Source organism: Rana temporaria, chromosome 9 (genome assembly GCF_905171775.1).
Source record: "Rana temporaria chromosome 9, aRanTem1.1, whole genome shotgun sequence".
In the NCBI taxonomy this organism is placed as follows: Eukaryota; Metazoa; Chordata; class Amphibia; order Anura; family Ranidae; genus Rana; species Rana temporaria.
In genome coordinates, this window is record NC_053497.1 from 17,196,383 (window position 1) to 17,216,727 (window position 20,345).

At 46.1% G+C, this 20,345-nt stretch overlaps 1 protein-coding gene across 1 annotated transcript in view; it reads right to left on the reverse strand.

Annotated features, from left to right (window-relative positions):
• The window catches only part of ABCD1 (ATP binding cassette subfamily D member 1), an 88,885-nt gene that overhangs the window by 46,245 nt on the left and 22,295 nt on the right, over positions 1-20,345 (reverse strand). The window contains exons 2-3 of the mRNA XM_040322875.1: positions 7,195-7,375; positions 2,588-2,730 (exon numbers count right to left, since the gene is read on the reverse strand). Coding sequence (XP_040178809.1) covers positions 2,588-2,730; positions 7,195-7,375 — 324 coding nt within the window. The remainder of the gene's footprint in view (positions 1-2,587; positions 2,731-7,194; positions 7,376-20,345) is intronic.

The following is a 20,345-nucleotide window of genomic DNA, read 5'->3' on the forward strand; positions in this document are numbered from 1 at the left end:
CTCTTTTGGGGCGCTTTGTAGGCGCTATTTTTAGTGTTATAGCGCCTGCAAACCGACCTAGTGTGAAAGCATTATACCCAACGGTAGCCCACGATGATAAACCCACCCGTTCAAATGGAAAGAGGACATCCCTACTTTGGGGAGGAGGAATGGGAGGAATGCATTACCACATATATCCCATCCATGATTGCAGCCAAGGATAGGTTCATTCAGCTCAAATTCTTACACAGGGCCTACTACACTCCCCACAGACTGGCCAGAATATACCCGCATCTAGACCCGAACTGTCCAAGGTGTAGGACCGCGGAGGGGACATTTTGGCATATGGTTTGGGACTGCCCAAGACTCAGAACATACTGGGAGGGGGTGGCGGACATGCTCAGTGACATAGGGGGCACCAGGGTCCCTTTTGACCCCTTGGTGCTCCTTCTCAGCCACCTGGGAGAGGTGGAGGGGGACAGATACGCTAAGCTCTGCATTACTTTTTCCCTGTTTTATGCTAGGAGGGAGATAATGCTGCATTGGAAATCGGTTGATCCCCCCACCCTTAACTCCTGGAAAAAGGCAGTGAATTAGATGCTACCCCTTTACAAAGAGTAGGCAATGCCCTGCTAAATTCAACAGGGTCTGGTCGGCTTGGGTGGACGCAAGCGGGCGAGAGGCCGGGGTGGGGGGTACCGAGTGATGGATTCCCCCCTTGTTCGGCCCGGGGGTCAGTGGCCCCCTCTCTCTGCGCCGAGAGCCGCCCGATCCTGACAGATAAGGACTGAGTTTACTTGCGCAATCTTTTTGTGTACCTTGGGGTTCCCCATAAGGAAAGCGATCTGTATACTCCTCTGAACTTGAGGGTGGGCATTAGACAGGAAGTTGCTTGAAATTCACCGACTGAGACATGTTAGGAACAAGGCTTTATGGATTTGTGAAATGTTACAACCTGGAAATGTAGATCTCAGACTGACACTGTAATTACACAACCTGAATGTCGATTGTGAACTATATTGTAATGCTGATTTGTTAATAAAAACCTTTCTGTTAAAAAAGAAGGAAGTATTAGTTACAGTGTTTCCTGTTAAAAACTTGGCAGACTGCCTGGATTTTTTTTCTTTACACACACAAGTTTATCCCTTTGATCTAAGAAGGAAGCATTAGTTACAATGTTTCCTGTTAAAAACTTGGCAGACTGCCTGGATTTTTTTTCTTTACACACACAAGTTTATCCCTTTGATCTAAGAAGGAAGCATTAGTTACAATGTTTCCTGTTAAAAACTTGGCAGACTGCCTGGATTTTTTTCTTTACACACACACACACAAGTTTATCCCTTTGATCTAAGAAGGAAGCATTAGTTACAATGTTTCCTGTTAAAAACTTGGCAGACTGCCCGGATATTTTATTTTGACAGCTGAGTGAGCAGATAAGTCTCTCCACTTGTTATATGAAAAAATCAACAAACTCTGCATTGGCGATCGTCAAGGGGTTGAATCGAGATCACAATTTTTTTTAACAATTAATTGTGCAGTTCTAGTTATAAGTTGGCCATGTTTGGCTACTGGTTATATAATGCTCACTGTATACAAGATGTACCTTTTGCAAAATGCCTGTCAAATCTTTATATTGAAAACCAATACAGAAAAAAAAAAAAGTTCATGTGCGTGTAAAGGCAGGTGTCCCATTACTTTTGGTAATATAGGCCCAGATTAAAATACAATTGTGTATCTTTAGGCGGGCGTAGCGTATCTCCTATACGCTACGCCGCTGTAACTTGGTGAGCCGCTGTAACTTTGTGAGCCGCGTATGGTATTCAGAAAGATTCTGCGGCCGAAGTTACGGCGGCGTAGCGTATAAGGGCCGGCGTAAACCCGCCTAATTCAAATGTTGAAGATGTGGGCGTGTTTTATTTAAATTATGTGTGACCCCACGTAACTGACGTTTCTAACGAACGGCGCATGAGCCGTCCGTGAACGTATCCCAGTGCGCATGCTCCTAATTACGACGCAAATAGTCAATGCTATCGACGTGAACGTAACTTACGCAAAGCCCTATTCGCGAACGACTTACGCAAACCACGTAATCGACAAAAAATTCGACACTGGCCCGACGTCCATACTTAACATTGGATACGCCTCATATAGCAGGGGTAACTTTACACCGGAAAAAGCCTTACGTAAACAACATAAAAAAATGCGCCGACTGTAATTCTTTACTGTATAATTTGTACTGAATAATTTTGGTCCGATAAACATTTATTATTAATTTCAGAAAAAAAAAAAAAAAATGCGCCGGGCGGATGTATGTTTCTGAACCGGCGTATCTACCTAATTTGCATATTCGATGCGTAAATATACGGAAGCGCCACCTAGCAGCCAGCATAAATATGCAACTAAGATACGACGGCGTAAGAGGCTTAGCAAAATTCCAGCATTTCTTGTTTTCTGAATACAGAAAAAAAATACGCCGGAGCATCCTAAGAGTTACGCAGCGTATAAATAGATACGCCAGCGTAACTTCTTTCTGAATCTGGGCCATAGTGTGTGTATGTACATAGATATATATATTTCATGAACCAGTCCAGAGCTCTCTCTTCCTCACCTCTTTATAAGAGGACATGACTCTTTCAGTAGCGTCGGCAGCGGCTGTCAGAAGGTTCCTCGCGGTGGTGAAAGCTTCAGCTCGTTCACTCACCAATTCCTCTTCCTTCATCTCCATAGCGGTCCTTTTCACTTCCTCCGAATCTGAAGTATAGATCACAGCAAGATGTCACAAATCAAACACGGCCATCGTTTGTATTTTTAGGTTATTGTGGAACTATGAGCAAAAAAACAAACATAAAATGACACAGTGTTCACAGCGTCTCCCCGCAGGGATGTAGTCCCAAGGGAGGGGGCGAGCACGCTGACTAACCCCCAGCCAGAACGGCTCGGATGATGGGGGAAAGCTTACTGAGGAAAAACAGGAAGTAAGAAATTCAGACAAAGAAAAAAAAAAAGTAGAAGGAAAGGAAAAGGTAAGTGAACCAACAATGCACGAGCTTATAGGAACCTATTTAGAAAATAAAAAACAAACCTTTACAACCTATCTCAGTAACGGCAGCAGCTGCTGCCACAACTGAGGTATCCATCTTTAGTGCCGACGGTCCTGTACACGATAACGGCGGTCTCCGCGGCGGATTCGCCGCGAGATCGCCGTTATCGGTGGCGGGAGAGGGGCCCCCCCTCCCGCCGCTGTCCCGCGCCCTCCGCCGCTTACCGGAGCCGTCGGTAGCGGCAGAGGGGATCGCGACCATCCGGCAGCTGAGCGGGGACGAGACTGAAGGAAAAATCTCCTTCGCCCGTCCCCCATAGCTCTGCTGGGCGGAAGTGATGTCAAAACGTCAGTCCCGCCCAGCCTCTTAAAGAGACATTTTTTTTTTTTGTCATTTGAAAAAATGACATTTCCCAAATTTTTTATTTTTTTTTGCATTTAAGCCCAAATATGAGATCTGAGGTCTTTTTGACCCCAGATCTCATATTTAAGAGGACCTGTCATGATTTTTTCTATTACAAGGGATGTTTACATTCCTTGTAATAGGAATAAAAGTGATAATTTTTTTATTTTTTTTTGCATTTAAGCCCAAATATGAGATCTGAGGTCTTTTTGACCCCAGATCTCATATTTAAGAGGACCTGTCATGATTTTTTCTATTACAAGGGATGTTTACATTCCTTGTAATAGGAATAAAAGTGATAATTTTTTTATTTTTTTTTATTTCAGTGTTAAAAATTGTAAAATAGCGCCCCGTCCCGACGAGCTCGCGTGTAGAAGCGAACGTTTACGCGAGTAGCGCCGACATATGAAAACGGTATTCAAACCACACAAGTGAGGTATCGCCGCGATCGTTGGAGCGAGAGCAATAATTTTAGCCCTAGACCTCCTCTGTAACTCAAAAAATGCAACCTATAGAATTTTTTAAACGTCGCCTATCAAGATTTTTAAGGGTAAAAGTTTGACGCCATGCCACGAGCGGGCTCAATTTTTAAGCGTCACATGTTGGGTATCATTTTACTCGGCGTAACATTATCTTTCACAATATATAAAAAAATTGGGCCAAATTTATTGTTGTCTTATTTTTTAATTTAAAAAAGTGAATTTTTTTCCAAAAAAAGTGCGCTTGTAAGACCGCTGCGCAAATACGGTGTGACAAAAAGTATTGCAATGACTGACATTTTATTCTCTAGGGTGTTAGAAAAAAATATATATATAATGTTTGGGGGTTTTAAGTAATATTCTAGCAAAAAAAAACTGTTTTAGTCTCGTAAACACTGAATCTGAAAAACAGGCTCAGTAACGAAGTGGTTAAGGCCCACCTACCTTCCAGCCACATATATGCCCACTCTGGAGTTTGGCTTTAACATTTGAGTACAAGTTCTATTATCACCCTTCTAGAATGCAGGAACATGTCATAACGGGAAAACAAACTCTGACCCACCTTCCCTTCGCTCCTTTTCAGTGTACGGTCCCCTTGAGGAACACCCAAGCATGTCTCAGCTGGTCAAATATTCAAAACATGAAAAATATCTGCCGCTGTGCTTTTTTTCTATCTATACCTCATGTGGACAGAGATCACCAAAACATACTGCATGGAGTAGATATCTACTCGGAGAATCCAATATATCCTTCATCTAAGTGTGGCCACATACTGTCCCATTTTTGCAAATGATGCAAAATAGTTTGCGCATCAATTTTGACTGTGGGCCTGTACAAGGGTTAACTACTTCAGTGCTGCGATACCTTGACTGACAATTACTCCATTATGCAATACTGTACCCAAATAAATGTAGGGCTAGATTCAGGTAGGGGGACGTAATTTTGTGCGGGCGTAGCGTATCCTATTTATGCTACGCCTCCGCAACTTAGACGGGCAAGTGCAGTATTCACAAAGCACTTGCTCCGTAAGTTGCGGCGGCGTAGCGTAAATCAGCCGGCGTAAGCGCGACAAATTCAAATTGAGAAGAGGTTGGCGTGTTTTTTTTGTAAATAAAACATGACCCCACATAAATGGCGTCTTTAACGAACGACGCATGCGCCGTTCGTGAAAGAATCCCAGTGCGCATGCTCGAAATTCCGCCACAAATCGTCAATGCTTTCGACGTGGACGTAATTTACGCAAAGCCCTATTCGCGAACGAATGTAAAATTTTCAAAATTCGACGCGGGAACGACGTTCATACTTAACATTGCGTACGCCTCATAATAGCAGGAGCAACCTTACGCCGAAAAAGCCTAACGTAAACGACGTAAAAAAATTGCGCCGGGCGTACGTACGTTTGTGAATCGGCGTATCTACCCAATTAGCATATTCATTGCGTAAATCGACGGAAGCGCCACCTATCGGCCAGCGTAAATATGCACCCTAAGATACGACGGCATAGGAGACTTACGCCGCTCGTATCTTAGCCTAATTTAAGCGTATCTGGTTTCCAGAATACGCTTACATTTACGACGGCGTAGATTCAGAGTTACGACGGCGTAACTCTACGTGAATCTAGCCCGTAATGTTTTATTGAGACAGCTGAAAGGTTTGGGAGTTCCCTGGACACAACAAAAATGATCGGGACAGATATTGGCCGGGATTCACAAAGCACTTGCGCCGACGCATCTCCAGATACGCCGCGTATATAAGCTCAGTTTACTGGTAAAAATACATGTAAACTGCAAGTCTTTGGTGAGTGTAAAAAGATGTCCGCTTGCTGACTTCTAACTGCAGCCTTACTGCGGACGAGAGTACCATGATGGCGGCGACGGAACGACACTTACGCACGGTTCTCCTCTCCCGGAAGTGACGCCTTGCTGGCTGAGACGGACAGACTCAGACGTAAACAGTAATTTCGGGTCCGTCTCGGCCAGCGTTACAGTTTGGACTAGCATTCGCGACCCCCGGCAAATTGCCAAATGACCCCCCCGGGGGGGTCGCGACCCCCGGGTTGAGAACCGCTGTGTCAGTAGCGGTGCGTCCATAGGGACGCAGGAGCGCCGTCCCCTCTGGCTCGCTCACAGCCAGTAAATTATACAGATTCATACACTGTATGAATCTGTATATTTTCGCCGCTGCCGCCCACTATTCAGCTGACCGGACATTGAGCGCCGGTCAGCTGAATAGCGGCAGCTGACTGGCTGTGTGGAAGTGCCTATCAGGGCCAGCGGCCGAGTACAGCCCTGAGGCTGTAGTCGGCTTCCTGAAGCTCATCCTCGGGACGTACCGGCCGTGCGTCGGAGGATAAGACTGACAGGCGTCTCAGCCAATCAGGTAACCTGATTGGCTGAAGCGTCATCGAGGGCGGGACGAGGGACATCGAGGGACGTAGAAGCCATAAAGGTAAGTGCCAGGGGGGGGTACTGGGCACGGTGGCTACAAGTGGGGGCAGAGTGGCTACAAGTGGGGGCAGAGTGGCTACAAGTGGGGGCACAGTGGCTACAAGTGGGGGCACAGTGGCTACAAGTGGGGGCACAGTGGCTACAATTGGGGGCACAGTGGCTACAATTGGGGGCACAGTGGCAACAATTGGGGGCACAGTGGCAACAATTGGGGGCACAGTGGCAACAATTGGGGGCACAGTGGCTGTGTTTGATGGCATAGTGGTGACAATTGATGGCGCAGTGGCTGTGTTTTGATGGCATGGCACAGTGGCTGCGTTTTGATGGCATGGGACAGTGGCTGCGTTTTGATGGCACGGTGGCTGCGTTTTGATGGCATGGCACAGTGGCTGCGTTTTGATGGCATGGCACAGTGGCTGCGCTTTGATGGCATGGCACAGTGGCTGCGCTTTGATGGCACAGTGGCTGTGTTTTGATGGCATGGCACAGTGGCTGCGTTTTGATGGCACAGTGACTGCATTTGATGGCATGGCACAGTGGTGACAATTGATAGGTACAGTGAGGCTGCAATTTTCGTTTTGCACCCCCCCAAAAATTTTGAGCACCAGCCGCCACTGCGCTGTGTTATATCTTTCATTTGGATATTATAAGTTGCACTAAGTAAATACAGTTGGAAAAAACAAAAACTGTGCCTGTCTTCATTTCAGGATGCAAAACAACAAAAAGTGATACTGCAAGGGGGAGATTCTTTTTTGGCCACTGTAAATGTAAATATGCCTAATTTTTTAATTTATTTTTTTGTAAGAAAACAAGTTTAATGCTCACACCCAGCAACCACATCCTTACCACTTTCCGAGTATCCCGTAGCGGTGATAATGGGAACGGCTACCATGACAAGGCCGGAGGCGCTCCATACGTACTTCATGAGAAACTGTTCCAGCATGACATACCACAGTCTCTCCAGCAAGATGAGGTTTATCTGTGAGGACAGGTCCTTGTAGCATTGCTGCAAAAGGGACATCTCCACCTAGAAATACACACAATATAAAGTCATCACTCAATGAAAAATCACATCAAAAGTCACAGGCAAAGAGCAATGGCATGGAATGACCCAGAACAACGAGAAACCAGATGACCAGCCAAAAACAACAGCTGATCATTTATTAGCTGCAGGAAGATGAAGAAATTTGTATTTTTTTAGGCGGTGATTAACTACTTGGAGATCAAGTCTTTTCTGGAACTTTTTGTTTACAAGTTAAAACTTGTATTTATACTGTTAGACCCCCCCAATATCTCCCCGGCCCTCCAATGCAGATAATCAAGCACAGATCAAGTTTGATTAGCTGCCTTCTGTGCTACAGTAACTGGGGTATGACAGCTGTGAACCTGGAAGTCACGTTGCTTCTGGGTTCATTCATTGCTATTGGGGGGGGGGATCAGGGAACAGATACTCCCCAATATAGTGCAGTCTGGGTTCCCTAAAGGAACCATGGCGAGCACTGGTGCAGCTGAGGGGTGGGGTATTTAGAGCCCTCTAGAGCACAGGTGTCAAACACAAGGCCCGAGGCCAAATTCAGCCCTCCAGACCATTTCATTTGGCCCTCGCACCTACCTTGCAGCTGTGACAGCCTCCTTGTTCCTGCCCCCACCTTGTCTCACCAGTCTGCAGCATAGAAAAGGACAGATCTCCTTTGCCAGATCCTGCCCTTTTCTGTGCAGCTGTAGAGAGGCTCACGTCTGCCCCCCCCCCCTCCCCATCTCAGCAGGCCAGAACTCCTTCTACTGATCCTGTGCCTCCTACAGATCTAGCCACAGCACCCCCCGGTCTCCAACCTCTCCTGGTATCGCCATTCAGCTGGCTCCAACCCCCCTCCAGACCCTGCATGTTGTGCTTTCCAGTTCCACCCCCCAACTGCACAAGGTAGGGGGGGTGAACTGTGATGTAAGAGACGGCAGGGAGACTCTTGACTGCTGATGGTGGGGGGGCTCTTAACATCTGGTGTAAGGTGGTGCAATGTAATGCCCATGCGGCCCACGATAAAATGGAGTTTGACACCCCTGCTCTAGAGCGTTGGCTGTAAAAATCAATAACAAGCTCACAGCTGCACGCTGTTTTCGGAAAGGAGACACTTTTTGCCACGGACCTCAAAAACTTAATTCAAATTTTACTTTCCCCCCAAAAAGTGCATCAAAAATCGAAAAGCAGACAAAAGCAGAGCAGAGAGCTTCTGGAGGAAGGATTGCCATGTGAAAATGTAACATTGGCCTGGCATTCTCTTTGTACTTCTATCCCAAATAGAGGAGGAGATCACTGCCACCCCCGATAGGGTGACACATGAGCGGGCATCGTCAGAGCGCTGCAACAAAGGACAACGTCCTGCAAATCGAATCAGACAAGCAAAACGGCCTCATCACTTCACATTACTAGAGTTTGATGAAAGATCCACTGCGCTAGAAAATAGAACTGGGACACCAGACAATAATAATCAGACAGAATCTACACCAAAAAATAGGAATTCATTGCAGCTTACCGCTTGTTAGATACGGCGGCTGCATTAGCTTTCTTTTTCTTCTCTTGGCGATCCTGCCAGTAACACACTTCCTATCCTAGGGTGACAACGCTCACTCCGTGTACTTCATAGATACAGTAAACTGTGTGGGCGTCGTCACCCTAGGACAGGGGTCTCCAAACTTTCTAAACACAGGGGCCAGCTTTCTGTACTTCAGACTATAGTGGGGCCGGACTGTGGCCATTGGGAGTATAAAAGGTGCCTACATCTGTGGGGGAAAAATAATGCCCCATCTTTTGTTTCAGTGGGAGAAACAGTTCCCCATCATTGGTATCAGCGCGAGGAATTGTGCCCCATCATTGGTTGGTAACAGTAGGAGGAATAGTGCCCCATCATTGGTATCAGTGGGAGGAATTGTGCCCCATCATTGGTATCAGTGGGAGGAATTGTGCCCCATCATTGGTTGGTAACAGTAGGAGGAATAGTGCCCATCATTGGCATCAGTGGGAGGAATGGTGTCCCATCATTTGGTATAAGCGCAAGGAATTGTGCCCCATCATTGGTATCAGTGGGAGGAATAGTGTCCCATCATTGGCATCAGTGGGAGGAATAGTGTCCCATCATTGGTGTTAGTGGGAAGAAAATTCCCCCATCATTGGTGTCAGTGGAAGGAATAGTGTCCCATCATTGGTGTTAGTGGGAGGAATAGTGTCCCATCATTGGTGTCAGTGGGAGGAATAGTGTCCCATCATTGGTGTCAGTGGGAGGAATAGTGTCCCATCATTGGTGTCAGTGGAAGGAATAGTGTCCAATCATTGGTGTCAGTGGAAGGAATAGTGTCCAATCATTGGTGTCAGTGGGAGGAATAGTGCACCTTCATTGGTATTAGTGGGAGGAATAGTGCCCCATCATTGGTGTCAGTTGGGAGGAATTGTGCCCCCATCATTGGTGTCAGTTGGGAGGAATTGTGCCCCCATCAATGGTGTCAGTTGGGAGGAATTGTGCCCCATCAATGGTGTCAGTTGGGAGGAATTGTGCCCCATCAATGGTGTCAGTTGGGAGGAATTGTGCCCCATCAATGGTGTCAGTTGGGAGGAATTGTGCCCCATCAATGGTGTCAGTTGGGAGGAATTGTGCCCCATCAATGGTGTCAGTTGGGAGGAATTGTGCCCCCATCAATGGTGTCAGTTGGGAGGAATTGTGCCCCATCAATGGTGTCAGTGGGAGGAATTGTGCCCCATCTTTGGTGTCAGTGGGAGGAATTATGCCCCATTGCAGGTATCAGTGGATTAAATAGTGCCCAAGGGCCGGATAAAAGCAAGCAAAGGCCCCCTGGGCTGCAGTTTGGAGACCACAGCTCTAGGACAAACCTAAAGAACACCTAATGATTGCCGTTCATAGATAAAACGGAGCGATCGATATCCGATTCGACAAAAAGACTGATCCACACATGAAAGGATTGAGACAATAACGAGCAACGAGTGACGCCATTGATCGATGCTTCATGATTAATCGACTTGTCCCTATGTGTCCCTCATCGCTCGGCCATATTATTTTGGTCTCGCCCAGTCAGAACCCAATTTGATCATTTTGTTGAACCGGACGTCGATCGTTCTCAGTGTACGGCCCCCATAAAGGCTCATTCACACCACATGCATTGGCCACTATTTCCAGTGCACGTGCCTAGTCAGATCACCCCCACTATGGTGCACCCCCTTTATGCAACCCCTGTCACGCCTGGGCACCAAAATCCAGCCGTCTTCTGTGCCGTGTGAAGAAGACCTTGAAAATGTCCCCCACTCACCTCACAATGCCGGGAGGAAAGCATCACCCAATCACCTACTGAGGTCTATTTATGGGTGAGCATGACGTCTATTCAACAGTCAGACATTCTCCTTGGGAGGAACTTTGGATAAAGTAATTACATCTATATAGGTTGCCTATTACTAGAACAGGAATGTGCATTCAATGCCCAAGGCTGTTCTATATGACAACATGATTCACAATGATAATAATCAATAATAAGAGCCAGAAAATACCTGCAGAGAGTGAGAAATGTAGTGGCTGTTAAAGCGGAGCTCCGCCCTAAAGTGGAACTCCCGCTGATCGGAACCCTCCCCCACCTCTGGTGTCACATTTGACACCTTTCAGGGGGAGGGGGGTGCAGATACCTGTGCAAAGACAGTTATATGCACCCACTTCCGGCCACACAGTCTCGGGCAGACTGCGGGCATGACGTCACTCGCGCATGCGCCGTAGGGAACCGGGCAGTGAAGCCGGAGCGCTTCACTTTCTGGTTCCCTCAACGAGGACAGCGCTGGACTCCAGGACAGGCAAGTGTCCTAATATTAAAAGTCATCAGCTGCAGTATTTGTAGCTGCTGGCTTTTAACATTTTTTTTTTCAGCGGACATCCGCTTTAAAGGAGACGTGTCCTCTTACATTGGTGATCAGTGAGAAGAATGTCCTTACATTGGTGATCGGTGGGAAGAATGTTCCTTACATTGGTGATCAGTGGGAAGAATGTTCCTTACATTGGTGATCAGTGGGAAGAATGTCCCTTACATTGGTGATCAGTGGGAAGAATGTTCCTTACATTGGTGATCAGTGGGAAGAATGTCCCTTACATTGGTGATCAGTGGGAAGAATGTTCCTTACATTGGTGATCAGTGGGAAGAATGTCCTTACATTGGTGATCAGTGGGAAGAATGTCCCTTACATTGGTGATCAGTGGGAAGAATGTTCCTTACATTGGTGATCAGTGAGAAGAATGTCCCTTACATTGGTGATCAGTGGGAAGAATGTCCCTTACATTGGTGATCAGTGAGAAGAATGTTCCTTACATTGGTGATCAGTGGGAAGAATGTTCCTTACATTGGTGATCAGTGAGAAGAATGTCCCTTACATTGGTGATCAGTGGGAAGAATGTTCCTTACATTGGTGATCAGTGGGAAGAATGCTCCTTACATTGGTGATCAGTGGGAAGAATGTTCCTTACATTGGTGATCAGTGGGAAGAATGTTCCTTACATTGGTGATCAGTGGGAAGAATGTCCTTACATTGGTGATCAGTGGGAAGAATGTCCCTTACATTGGTGATCAGTGGGAAGAATGTTCCTTACATTGGTGATCAGTGAGAAGAATGTCCCTTACATTGGTGATCAGTGGGAAGAATGTCCTTACATTGGTGATCAGTGAGAAGAATGTCCCTTACAATGGTGATCAGTGGGAAGAATGCACCTTACATTGGTGATCAGTGAGAAGAATGCTCCTTACATTGGTTATCAGTGGGAAGAATGTTCCTTACATTGGTGATCAGTGAGAAGAATGTTCCTTACATTGGTGATCAGTGGCAAGAATGTCCCTTACATTGGTGATCAGTGGGAAGAATGTTCCTTACATTGGTGATCAGTGGGAAGAATGTTCCTTACATTGGTGATCCGTGGGAAGAATGTTCCTTACATTGGTGATCAGTGAGAAGAATGTTCCTTACATTGGTAATCAGTGGGAAGAATGCTCCTTACGTTGGAGGTCAGTGGGAAGAATGCTCCTTACATTGGTGATCAGTGGGAAGAATGTTCCTTACATTGGTGATCAGTGGGAAGATTGTCCCTTACATTGGTGATCAGTGGGAAGAATGTCCCTTACATTGGTGATCAGTGGGATGAATGCTCCTTACATTGGTGATCAGTGGGAAGAATGTTCCTTACATTGGTGATCAGTGAGAAGAATGTCCCTTACATTGGTGATCAGTGAGAAGAATGTTCCTTACATTGGTGATCAGTGGGAAGAATACCCCTTACATTGGTGATCAGTGAAAAGAATGTCCCTTACATTGGTGATCAGTGAAAAGAATGTCCCTTACATTGGTGATCAGTGGGAAGAATGCTCCTTACATTGGTGATCAGTGGGAAGAATGCTCCTTACATTGGTGATCAGTGGGAAGAATGCTCCTTACATTGGTGATCAGTGGGAAGAATGTCCCTTACATTGGTGATCAGTGAGAAGAATGTCCCTTACATTGGTGATCAGTGGGAAGAATGTTCCTTACATTGGTGATCAGTGGGAAGAATGTTCCTTACATTGGTGATCAGTGGGAAGAATGTTTATACTCGAGTATATACACATTTACTGAAGGTACAACATTTAACCACTTGCCGCCCGCCAATGACAGATTGACGGCGGCAAAGTGGTTGTAGAATCCTGACTGGACGTCATATGACGTCCTCAGGATTTTGAACCGCTGCGCGCCGGGGGCGCGCATCGCGGCGATCGTTGTTGCAGGGTGTCAGTCTGACACCCCGCAACACCGATCTAGGTAAAGTGTCTCTCACGGAGACACTTTACCACGTGATCAGCCGTGTCCAATCACGGCTGATCACGATGTAAACAGCAAAAGCCGGTAATCGGTTAGAGGAGAGCCGATCGGCTGCTCCTCTGACAGGGGGGGTTTGTGCTGATCGATTATCAGCACAGCCCCCCCTGAGGATGCCCACTGGACCACCAGGGACGCCCACTGGACCACCAGGGATTCCACTAGATCACCAGGGATTTAAATCAAAGGTATGCCACCCTAGACCACCAGGGATGACACATAATGGATGCCAATCAGTGCCACAATGGATGCCAATCAGTTCCCACAATGGGCATCACTGATTGGCAGGCATTGTTTGGCACTGATTGGCATCCATTAGTACAACACATTAGTTAGTGCCCATCTATGCCGCCTATCAGTGCCCATCCATGCCGCCTATCAGTGCCCATCCATGCCGCCTATCAGTGGCCATCCGTGCCGCCTATCCGTGGCCATCCGTGCCGCCTATTCCTGCCCATCCGTGCCGCCTATCCCTGCCCATCCGTGCCGCCCATCAGTGCCGCATATTGGTGCCCATCATCAATGCCACCACATCAGTGCCACCTCATCAGTGCCACCTCATCAGTGCCCATCAGTGCCACCTTATCAGTGCCAGTCAGTGCAGTACCATTAGTGCCCATTAGTGAAGGAGAAAACATACTTATTTACAATGTTTTATAACGGAAACAAAAAAATTTTTTTTTTTTAAAAAAAATTCGGTCATTTTTTTTTTTTTTTTTGCAGAAAATAAAAATCCCAGAGGTGATCAAATACCACCAAAAGAAAGCTCTATTTGTGGGTACAAAATGATACAAATTTAGTTTGGGTACAGTGTAGCATGACCGCGCAATTGTAATGTAAAGTGCAACAGCGCTGAAAGCTAAAAATTGGTCTGGGCGGGAAGGTGTATAAGTGCCCTGTATGGAAGTGGTTAATGCTACACTTAGAGGCGCCTCTCTTCTCTTTTATACTCTGGAGCTCCTGCTGGATTTTGCTTCTAATCTCCTTGTGGAGGCTTCCATTTGTGGATGGACATTTTATGGTTACACAACCTATCACATTGCTATAATCTTTTTATATGGACTATAACCTGAAGGACGTATGGTTGTGGAACGAATCATTTGAGGTTTTCATTATTTCTTATGGGGAAATTTGCTTTGAATTACAAGCATGTATCTGGAACGAATTATGCTCGCAATCCAAGGTTCTCCTGTTCTTCTCCTTTAAAGGGGTTGTAAAGGTAAATGTTTTTTTACCTTCATGCATCCTATGCATTAAGGTGAAAAAACATTTGACAGCACCGCCCCCCAGCCCCCGTTTTACTTACCTCACCCCTCAAAAGTCCCGGGCGCGTCCTTGTCATCCTGTTCGGTTCCCAGCCTGGCCGTTGATTGGCTATGTTGAAATAAAGATAAAAGGTCTGCAGTCACCGGTGATACACCTCCATCCCTGCATATGCATATGCAGAAAAAGAGTCGCCCTTGGGACTTTAAATGAGGTGGTCACAGTTTGCCACTGAGTAACAAAAATAGTAACAGTATAGATTTTTTAATAAAATAGATGTACATACATGAATAGTACAGCATGGTAGCTCAGCCAATGGATTTGCACATAATAAAAAGTAATTAAAATTGATACAAACGTTATACAATGCAGTATATACAAATGCACGCATTAGAGAACCCGACGCACGTTTCGCAAGATCATTGCTCGCTCATTAGGGGTGGATGCAGATGGAATGCATCTAAAATAGATAAAGAGATGTGTATACTGTTACTATTTTTGTTACTCAGTGGCAAACTGTGACCACCTCATTTAAAGTCCCAAGGGCGACTCTTTTTCTGCATATTGATTGGCTAGGTTGGACGGATTAATAGCAGCGCAGAAATTGGCTGGCGCTGCTGTCAATCACATCCAATGGCGCGGCGCACCGGGGCCGAGTGATACAGTCGGCGGCTATGGCCGCCGCTGTATCACGGGAGCGCGCTCGCAAAAGCTTTCCACCATGCGAGGGAGCTCGCATGAAGGTAGAAAGCTTTTGCGAGGAGGAGCAGAGACAGCCACCGAGGGACCCCGAAAGACAGGGTTAGGGGACACTCTGTGCAAAACGAGCTTCACAGTGGAGGTAAGTAGAACATGTTTGTTATTTTACCCCCAAAAAAATCTTGCCTTTAGTGTTCCTTTAAGTGGCCCTTACTCTTCAAAAGGTTGGGCTGTAAGTAAATGTAAATGGCGCAGTTCTAGTTTCCACCAGTAAGAGGGGCTGTAGATAAAAGAAGTGAAACCCAAGACTTGCTTGTATGTGGGGGGGCCCACTTTGTAGTCATTCAGTACGAGTTAAAAGTTGTTTTCATCCTTTGAAGTCACGAGTGTGGCTAGACCTCTTTAGAGAGGGAACAAGAGGGTTGGGGTTTCAATGGACGACGAGGTTCAAACATCAAAAATTACTAAAGTGTTTAAAATGAAAGGCCGCATGCTCTACTCAGCAATAATACAGAAGGGAAAAAAAACAACCGAGAAGGTCACACAGGATTTACACAATGCGATAACAAAATGTGACTAATGATCTGCATAATTCCTCTTCCTCATTTGTTAGCATACACAACCCACGGATAAGCAAGAATTAATCAAATGCCACAATGAAAACATTTCATATTCCCAGAGTGCAACGGAAATCTTTTATATACACATGCCAACTGTATACTGAGCAACAAAATAAAAGGAGCAAAAGTCATCCTAAAGGACCCAAAAACAGAACTCCTCCCCCCCACCTCCAGAGTCACATTTGGCACCTTTCAGGGAGGAGGAAGGAGCAGATATCTGTGTAATACAGGTATTTGCTACCACTTCCGGGCATAGGTCGCCTCGGCAATCGAGGTGACCTATGCCACTTCCGCTGCCTATTCTGTCCTCCCCGCTGTCTTCTGGGAGACACACACAGGTCCCAGAAGACAGCAGGGACCAGTGACGACTCGCAGCGCGACTCGCGCATGCGCAGTACGGAATCAGGAAGTGAAGCCGAGGATGGCGGCGGCAGCCGCCGACAGCCGAGCGATAGATGTGCTTCAGGCTGCCAACATCGCGGGCACCATGGACAGGTAAGTGTCCCAATATTAAAAGTCAGCAGCTGCAGTATTTATAGCTGTTGGCTATTAATATTTTTTTTTTTTAGGCTGACCTCCGCTTTAAAGGGGACCTGAACGGTGGAAGCTGTGTCCAAACAAAAGTCCAGCAGAGGTAGGGTGACCACATTTCCAAACTACCATTCAGGGAGCCCGATGTAAGGAGGGAGAGCCTGGTGGGGACCCTGATGTAAGGAGGGAGAGCCTGGTGGGGACCCCGATGTAAGGGAGGGGGGCTCTGAATGGACCCTAATCTAAGGGGGGGCTCTGATGGGACCCTAATGTCTTGGAGCTGTAAAGCGGCAGCAAGTCATGTGACCGGCCTGAAGACTGCTCTAAAGAGGTATTTAGAACGCTCATTTTTGCATAGTGTGGTATGCCAGCCTCTAAGAGAGGGGCTGGCAGTAACAATTTTAGGGTTTTTATTTTATAATAGTAGCGGCTGGGGGCGGGGCAGAGACAGAGACACAGAGAAGGCGCTGTCAGGCAGGAAGGAGAGGGGTGAGAGAGGAGAGCTACGTCTGATGGAGGGACGTACTCTGACCACAGTGGTCAGGGCTGAGCAGCCCAGGTTATTGTGGTCAGTATAGAGAGGACATACAGGAAGTGAGGGGGGGGGGGGGGGAGATCACACCGCACAAGCACTGTGTAATCTGCTTTAAGGGACAAGAATCTGATTATTATTTTTTTCGGTCAACAAACACTGTAATAGAGCATGCCGTCACCCACAAGCGTTCACACTTTTATATGACTGTATAAAGTATGGTTACTATCCACGATAGTGGAAATATTTTAAAATTGCATCACGTAATGTGTAACAATTCTGCAGACCGTTAAGAAGCTCGGGCTTCTGTGTGTTCAGCATCCTGGTAACCAAAGCAGAAGTACGGAAAAATAGGTTGAGAGCAATGTCCTGTAGTAACCTTTCCCCGGGAGACTGAATCACTGCTGCGATTAGAAGCTTCAGAAATACCAGCAGTTATCTGAGCTGCGCTGTACAATCCTCCGAACCTCCCCTAACCCCACAGGAGAATACACCCATCTGGATTACAAAACATCATGAAAGCATCTCGTAAGATGTTTATCCCTCCAAGCAAAAAAAAGGCTTACCCCCGGTTCCCACCAGTGCGATTTGTCATGCGATGTGACAGTCCAAAAAAATCGCATGACAAGTCGCACCCCATTGCCGGCAATGGAACCGTTCAAATCATTGCAACTGAAGTCGCAGCCACTTTGAAAAAGGTTCCTGCGCCTTTTCTTTGTGATTTCCTTGTGACTCCCATTGACTTCTTTTAAAAAAACTTTCCAACCGGGGCACTTCCCCTCCCACCCCAGGCCAATTTTCAGCGCTGTCGCGCTTTGAATGACAATTGCGCGTTCATGCTACACTGTACCCAAAAAACATTTTTACCATTTTTTGGAGACAGAGCTTTCTTTTAGTGGTATTTAATTACCACTGTTTTTTTTTATTTTTTGCCAAACAAATGAAAAAAAGTTAGTTTCCGTTATAAGATTTTGTAAACAAGTACGTTTTCTCCTTCGCTGATCAGGTGGCACTGATGGGCACTGATGAGGAGGCACTGAAGTGTACAGATGAGGCTGCACTGATGAGGGGGCACTAATATGCAGCACTGATGGGCACTGATAAGTGGCACTAATATGCAGCACTGATGGGCACTAATATGCAGCACTGATATGCAGTACTTATGGGCACCGATAGGTGGCACTAAAATGCAGCACTGATAGGTGGAACTAATATGCAGCACTGATGGGGACTGATAGGTGGCACTAATATGCAGTACTGATGGGCACTGATGAGGAGGCACTTATGAGGCATTCTTCACCAACTGACCACCAATGTAAGGGGCATTCTTCTCACTGATCACCAATGTAAGGGGCATTCTTCACCAACTGACCACCAAGTAAGGGGCATTCTTCACCAACTGACCACCAATGTAAGGGGCATTCTTCTCACTGATCACCAATGTAAGGGGCATTCTTCACCAACTGACCACCAAGTAAGGGGCATTCTTCACCAACTGACCACCAATTAAGGGGCATTCTTCACCAACTGACCACCAATGTAAGGGGCATTCTTCTCACTGATCACCAATGTAAGGGGCATTCTTCACCAACTGACCACCAAGTAAGGGGCATTCTTCACCAACTGACCACCAATCAAGGGGCATTCTTCACCAACTGACCACCAATCAAGGGGCATTCTTCACCAACTGACCACCAATCAAGGGGCATTCTTCACCAACTGACCACCAATCAAGGGGCATTCTTCACCAACTGACCACCAATTAAAGGGGCATTCTTCACCAACTGACCACCAATGTAAAGGGCATTCTTCACCAACTGACCACCAATGTAAGGCGCATTCTTTCTCCCATTGACCACAAATTTAGGAGGCAGCTAAAAAAACTGTGGCACTGTTACCTATCTGAGAAAAGGAGCACATACACAACGCCCCACTTTAAGTAAGTCACTGCAGATAGGGAACAAGCAGGCAGGAGGAGAAACGGAATGTGACTGATGACTTTGTGTGCTGAGGCTCCTTTATTGTCCAATTGGTCAACTGTTTCAACTCCAACAGAGACAGTGCCGTTACCGGTTAACATCGGTCTATTCCAACTGTAAATGTAGCATTCTGCCTGGAGTTCCTCTTTAAAGCATATCACGGTCTAGGCTGGTTGATCCCACAAGTATAAAGTGCTGCATCTCCAAAGCAATTTCCCAGGCTCACAAAACCTCTTAAATGGATATTTTACTGCGTTTTCACAGTTGCAATAAAAAGGTATTTTATGGTCAACACAGTACTTTGTCTTTTTAATAACTAGCCACTAAAAAGGGTTCAGCACATATCTCAATAGAAGACAAGAAAATAAAATGTTTCCCCCAGTTCTGTCTAGGGATTATAAAATGCCCAATGGAATTTTCCCTAATGCCGCGTACACACGACCATTTTTAATGGTCTAGAAAAAAAACAACGTTTTTTCCAACCCGATTATTGTTAAAACGGCCTTGCCTACACACGATCGGGAAAAAAAAAAAAAAAAAAGGTTCTAGCAAAGCGCGGTGACGTACAACACGTACAAAGGCACTATAAAGGGGAAGTTCCATTTGAATGGTGCCTCCCTTTGGGCTGCTTTAGTTGATTCCGTGTTAGTAAAAGACGATTCGCGCTTTTCTGTCTGTTACAGCGTGATGAATGTGCTTACTCCATTATGAACGGTAGTTTTACCAGAACGAGCGCTCCCGTCTCATAACTTGCTTCTGAGCATGCGTGTTTTTTTCACGTCGTTAAAGCCCACACAACCATTTTTTACGACGTTAAAATTTAGTGCACGTTCTAAATGTTTAAATGGCCATTTTTTACGTTGTGAAAAATGCTCTGGAGCTCACACATGATCGTTTTTTTTACATTAAAAAAAAAAAAAAAGATATTTTTTACATCCCGAAAAACGGTCATGTGGACGCTACATTAGGCTTGTTCACACCAGAATGCACGCCAATGCTCAATGTGTGGATGTGTTTTAGAAGCGCTGCCTTGCCTGTTTTTTTTTTTTTAAATAACTGTTCTCTTGCACATTTTAGGCCTTACGCCCCCAGCCATATGAAAATATGCCAATTAGTATGCAGGACCTTGCTGGCTGAAACTGCCATCAAAATCCTGCATAAGAACTAATTTGAGCGATGTTTACATGCGTACAATGTTACAGTGTAAATTACCTCTAAGGGAAACCACCGCTGCTCAGGGTTGACCAAGTGAAGTCAGCATAACCTAAAAAAGAAAATCACCTAGCATTCTTCTTTTGCTAGGATGCAGGCTGCTTCTACAGCACATTGTCCTTCTGTTGCTAGGATGCAGGCTGCTTCTACAGCCCATCGTCCTTCTGTTGCTAGGATGCAGGCTGCTTCTACAGCCCATCGTCCTTCTGTTGCTAGGATGGAGGCTGATTCTACAGCACATTGTCCTTCTGTTGCTAGGACTCAGGTGGCTTCTACCA